A 5,135-nucleotide genomic window follows, 5' to 3' on the forward strand; every position below is an offset into this window, starting at 1 on the left:
CGGGACAGCGCCACGTGCCGCCCACAGCCTGTGAGAGCAGAACCCAAAGTGAGGAGGAGGGGATAGACATGTACATATATATATTCACATATATATATATATAACTCTGATTCCTCTTTGTACAAAGTCGGGGAGAAAGAGAAAAGGGAAGGGGGAACCCTGCTTGGTCACCACAAAAGCTGTGGCTTGAGCCCCCTGTCCCACTGGCCCCCAGCCCTGCCTCCCAGTGGCTGGCTCACATCTCATTAGAGTATGTGTAGTTGGGGGTGGCAGAATACTGGGTCTGTGGCTGATTCATGGCACCCTGGGCCGCCCCCATGGCTGCGTTCTGGGCTGCCTGCTGCACATGCGGGTTCTTCCATGCCCCTGTGGTCCATTCCTCCTGAGCTTTGCTAAAACTGCCTCCGCTGCCCCGGTAGAATTTATGAACCTGCAAAAGGAAGAGCACAAACAAGGGTTAATCACAGGGAAGAGGCAGCCTGCTGGGGAACTGATGGGGCCCAAGTACAAGTAACCATAAAAAAACACCTTCTTTCTCCACCCATCACCTATACATTAGTGGAAAATTCCGCCAGGTATATCCAGAGTGAATCCCTTAGAGGACCTCTGGATGCTCCTGTAATTTGGAGGAGGGGTTGTCACAGATCAGCATCCCTTCCCAAAGTCACCGTCTTGCCTCTGAGGTGGTCACATACCATGCTGAGGGCTATGAAGGAAAAGACTGCCATGACCGTGAACATGATGGTGGGAATGAGCATCACCACCGCAGAGCCAACGTTCGTTCCAAAGAAGGAGATAGTGGCGATCCAGCCGCTGCAGGAAGAGGTCAGCTGTGGGACACCCCGGGCACGGTGTGGGGTTCCCAGCATATCCCACTGAAGCAAGGGACTATTCCATTGCCTCATATCAATGACATGCAAGAGTTATGTCACTAGATGCAGAGAGACTACCTCAGTCATTATCACATCAGTGAGTCAGGAAAAGTCCTTCCCCTGAGGACTGGGAGTCATGCATGGCCAATACACTCTTCCTCCCTCCAGGTTCTCCCACAGTGGGAGGCATTCCTTCCCCCACCTCCCTGCAGTAACTGCTAAGCACTTCTTCCTTTGTGAGTCTGTGCTATGTCTACTGCGTTACCCTTAACTCTAAAAGAAAAAAAAAACAAACAGCCACACACTATACAGCTTAGCACACAGAAGCCAGCAAAGGACACGCTTACCAGCCCCTGATCAGCTCCTTCCCACTTACCAAACACCCCAGCCTGGGATACCCACAGCCTGAATGATGCTGATGACCAGCTGGGCCATGAAGGTGAAGAAAAATGCCATGAAGCTAAAGGAGCTGTCAGTCCTGCAACAGAGGAGATGGCTCTCATCACCTAAGCTTAAGGGCCAGGGCTTCTCCTCCTTCAAGGTCCCCGAGCCTCTCTAAGTTGAAGTAAGTAAACAAAGAACAGAAGATATTTACTGGTCTTAAGTGAGGGTCCAGGATGGAACACCTTTTATCCATGGAGCTCTGGAAACTTCCATGTATTGGGTCTGTCTGCACAACATTACAAAGGAAAGGATCCCCTGATGAATGGACTACCCACCACTGCATGGATATACAGCCTCAATGGCACAGAAATAGATGGCTCCATCGTGGCAGGAAAAGAACTCATTGCTGAAGGTACGGACAGTCCCCCTGGCACCTAAAGAGCAAGCTCTATTGGTTTAGTAATAGTTGGTCCCAGAGACTCAAGAGTTTTAAAGTCCCATTGGCCATAGGATGGATGAACACCTTATTAGCATCAAGATAAAGGCCAAGCAGACACAAAGATGGGTGGTCCTGTTAGCAAAGAGATTTAAGGACCCAATGGCACTTACATGGCTAGCTTATCGGATAGAGACAATGTTATTGGCATATAAATGAACAGTCTCATTGACACAAAGACTGAAAACCCGATTTGGCACTACGATGGACACCCACTGGCACCAGGACAGCTGGACTCATTGACACATGGATGGGCGATCCTTTTGGCACAGAGCTGGATGTGACTTCATGTGCTAACGAGGTACATGGTATTACATGCACCACATGTTAATAGTATGTGGTGGGTTGGCACATGGATAAATGCTTTCTTGGCACCAAATCAGCAGGTCCCACTGATACAAAGATAGGCATCAGGACTGGTAGCTTCTGGGAAAATGCATCATGCAGCTGTCTGGGAAAGGAGACGGGAGAAGAAAACCAGATCGCAACTCTACGTTGCGTACACCTAAGGAGAGAGTGAGGAGGAGCGCTAAGCAAAGACTTGGTCTCCTACACTTTGACCTCAGTCTGGAGGCCCAGGAAGCCCAAGCCCTACTTGGAAGTCTTAGGAGTAAAAAAATAAAGAGAAGGGACAGTGGAAATGGGCAAAGTGACAAGCCTAGAAACTGGGGTCAGCACCAACCACTTACTTGAAGGCCTTGTAAATGGGCCGAAACCAGCAGACATAGGAGCAGGGTGTGAAGAGGATGAGCCAGAGAAAGGCGAGGCCAAAGTTGGTGGCTCCCCCGCCTCCGATCAGCCACGCGAGACAGCCCACCAGGTTCACGGCCAGCGTGACGCTGTTCACTGCAGACCCAGGAGAACGTGCACACAACAGAGACAGAGACACACACATGCAGAGACAGCCAAACCCACGCAGAAATATATAAATACCCAGACATGCACACATATATCCCCAACTCAACACAGATCCACAATCAGACGTGCAAATACAAGCACAGAGGTGCAAACAGGTAAGAATAGATACACACGGTCACAAATACACACCAATGTGTCACACAGACACAGATTCACATCCATGAACCCACATGCATTCATACAAACACACAGGAGACAGATACACAGGATACAGAGACATACACACACAAAAGGAATACAGATTGTAAGAAAGAAAGCTGAGTGCTCAGATCAATCCCCCTCCTCCTCACACCTGCCCCAAGGGAGAAATCTGGAGAGTTAAGTCTCCAGAGCATCAACCCAGCAAGCTTTTTTGTGGTTTCTCAAAGTTTCAGGGTGGCAGGAATACTTTTCTTACTCATATATCTGAACCCAGGAATCACAATTATTACCAAGTGATAACCAGCAGGGACCTACAAGACTTCATTTACAGATGAGAAACCTGATCTTGCCACTAGCAATACCCAGATCACTGACATCAGGGAATTCACCTCCTCAAACATTAGGCTGAATTCTTTTATTTCCACAAATACCTGTTGCACAAATACCTAAACAAAGGAAGGTGGACTCAATTTTGGCTTCACACAGTCAGGTATCTATATTCTAAGCTGATGTATTGAACCCTTAAGCATCTCAAGAGTTTTATACATTTCCTTGGGTGCTAAGCATCTGGCAGATGTCTAATGAGGACTTAGGGAGATATTAATAGACCTTAAATACAGCTTCCAAGTGAGAGCTTCTGCTATCAGGGATGGAGTTCCTGGAGCCCAGGGTCAGGCATAGTGCTCCCCAAGTCTAACTGAACCTGCCAACCCTGTCACCTGTACAGGTACACCCATCCCAGGGCACATATAATGAGGGTGGGCATTTTTTTGGAGTGTTTCAGTTATTTATTTTCTTTTGTGACTCACCTGTTCCTGTTCATTGCCACAAAATTTCCTGAAGCTGTTATTAGTGATTTTACTTGCTCTTTACATAGACAAGACATTTATTCTTTATTATACTGGTCAATATTTCTTTCTTACCATTTACCCTTGTCTCGAGCTCATTTGCATGTCAATGTCGTCCACTGAGTTGCCCACTCTTCCTCCATCTATCAACTTTTTTTTCTATTTTCACTTCTTTCCTTGCCCAACTCTGAATCCATAATTCATTACAATCATTTTTCTATTTTATCCTCTGCCCTATTTTATGGCCACTCTACTCCTAAATGGCCACAACTCCTATCTATAACTGAACTGAGCATGGCTGAGAAGTGACATGTCAGAGAATACTGGTACGACTATGAATTCACAATAGCCAGCCTCACCAGTGCATGGCCTGGAAGCCTTACCAGGTTTCTTTGAAGAACAGTATCTAAAACTTCCTCCACAAATGTGCCCACATTCTAATCCCATTCTCTCACACCACCTACTCCCATATTATACTTAACAGAGAAAAGGAAAGGCCATTAGAAGTAATCTAATTTTCTTCCTTATGTCTATGGATCTACGCATACCTCCCACCTCCCTTTCTCCTTCTCTAATGTTACCACGATTCCTTCTCTGCCCAAAGGCCATGCTAAGATTTTCATTTCATGATAGGAATTCACTCCAGTCTGTCTGTCCCCTGGGCCCATTTTTTCCTACCAATCCACAAAGAAACAAGTTACAAAAAACAGCATTCCTGAGCATCTTCAAGCAGTCAATCAATTCGTTGGGTAAATCTGGAAGCCTGATTCAAGACAGTATCACACACGGCAGACCCTGGCCTTGCTACAGGTATCCAGGGGACCATGGGGCAGGCACCCAGCCCCAAACAGTCAGTCTCATATCCCTAATAGGTACCTCCTGCTCAGTCCCAGCACAGCACATTCCCCACTATCCTACTGCAGATCATCAGAATCTGAGGTCTTCAGACTTTTAACTTCAAAAATTTAGTTAATAACCTAAACTTCTAGACAACAGGGCCATTCAAGCAGCATTGAGCTGCATGTACTAAGGTGGTTACTGAGACAATTGCCTTTTTCTACACATGAGGAAACTGCTATTCCCACAGTAAAGGGGCCTGAGGAGTCGTTGAACTCGACATCTTATCCTAACCCATTCTCATTTGAATGTTCTTCTCTTTGAGCAACTTTCTAGAAGAAGCAAAGGAAGAAAAAAAAATGGGGCTTTGGGAGTGAATTTCTCTTCAAATCTGGAATCCTGAGATCCTGGTAGTTTCCCTGGAAAATTGGCCCAGTGGGAAGGAGAGTGGGAGTGGGGAGCTAGAAGAGAGCAATTCCTCTGTCAAAAAAGAGATCCTCAGCCAAATGCCCTGTGAAGGGGAAATGGAGGAACGGGAGAAGAGGTCTAGATAGGGGCTGAGAGACACTGAGGCCCGGTAGGGAGTTAGCCCAGGGACAATGAGGCCCGGTAGGGAGTTAGCCCAGGGACACTGAGGCC

General features: G+C 47.0%; 1 protein-coding gene across 1 annotated transcript in view; it reads right to left on the reverse strand.

The window, feature by feature from the left end:
* Positions 1-235: 235 nt before the first annotated feature.
* The window catches only part of SCAMP5 (secretory carrier membrane protein 5), a 97,886-nt gene continuing 92,986 nt past the window's right edge, over positions 236-5,135 (reverse strand). The window contains exons 6-9 of the mRNA XM_006888382.1: positions 2,442-2,598; positions 1,249-1,350; positions 696-813; positions 236-430 (exon numbers count right to left, since the gene is read on the reverse strand). Of these exons, the coding sequence (XP_006888444.1) occupies positions 236-430; positions 696-813; positions 1,249-1,350; positions 2,442-2,598 (572 nt within the window). The remainder of the gene's footprint in view (positions 431-695; positions 814-1,248; positions 1,351-2,441; positions 2,599-5,135) is intronic.

This window comes from Elephantulus edwardii, unplaced genomic scaffold (genome assembly GCF_000299155.1).
Source record: "Elephantulus edwardii isolate Elephantulus edwardi_28Jun2011 unplaced genomic scaffold, EleEdw1.0 scaffold00066, whole genome shotgun sequence".
NCBI lineage: Eukaryota > Metazoa > Chordata > Mammalia > Macroscelidea > Macroscelididae > Elephantulus > Elephantulus edwardii.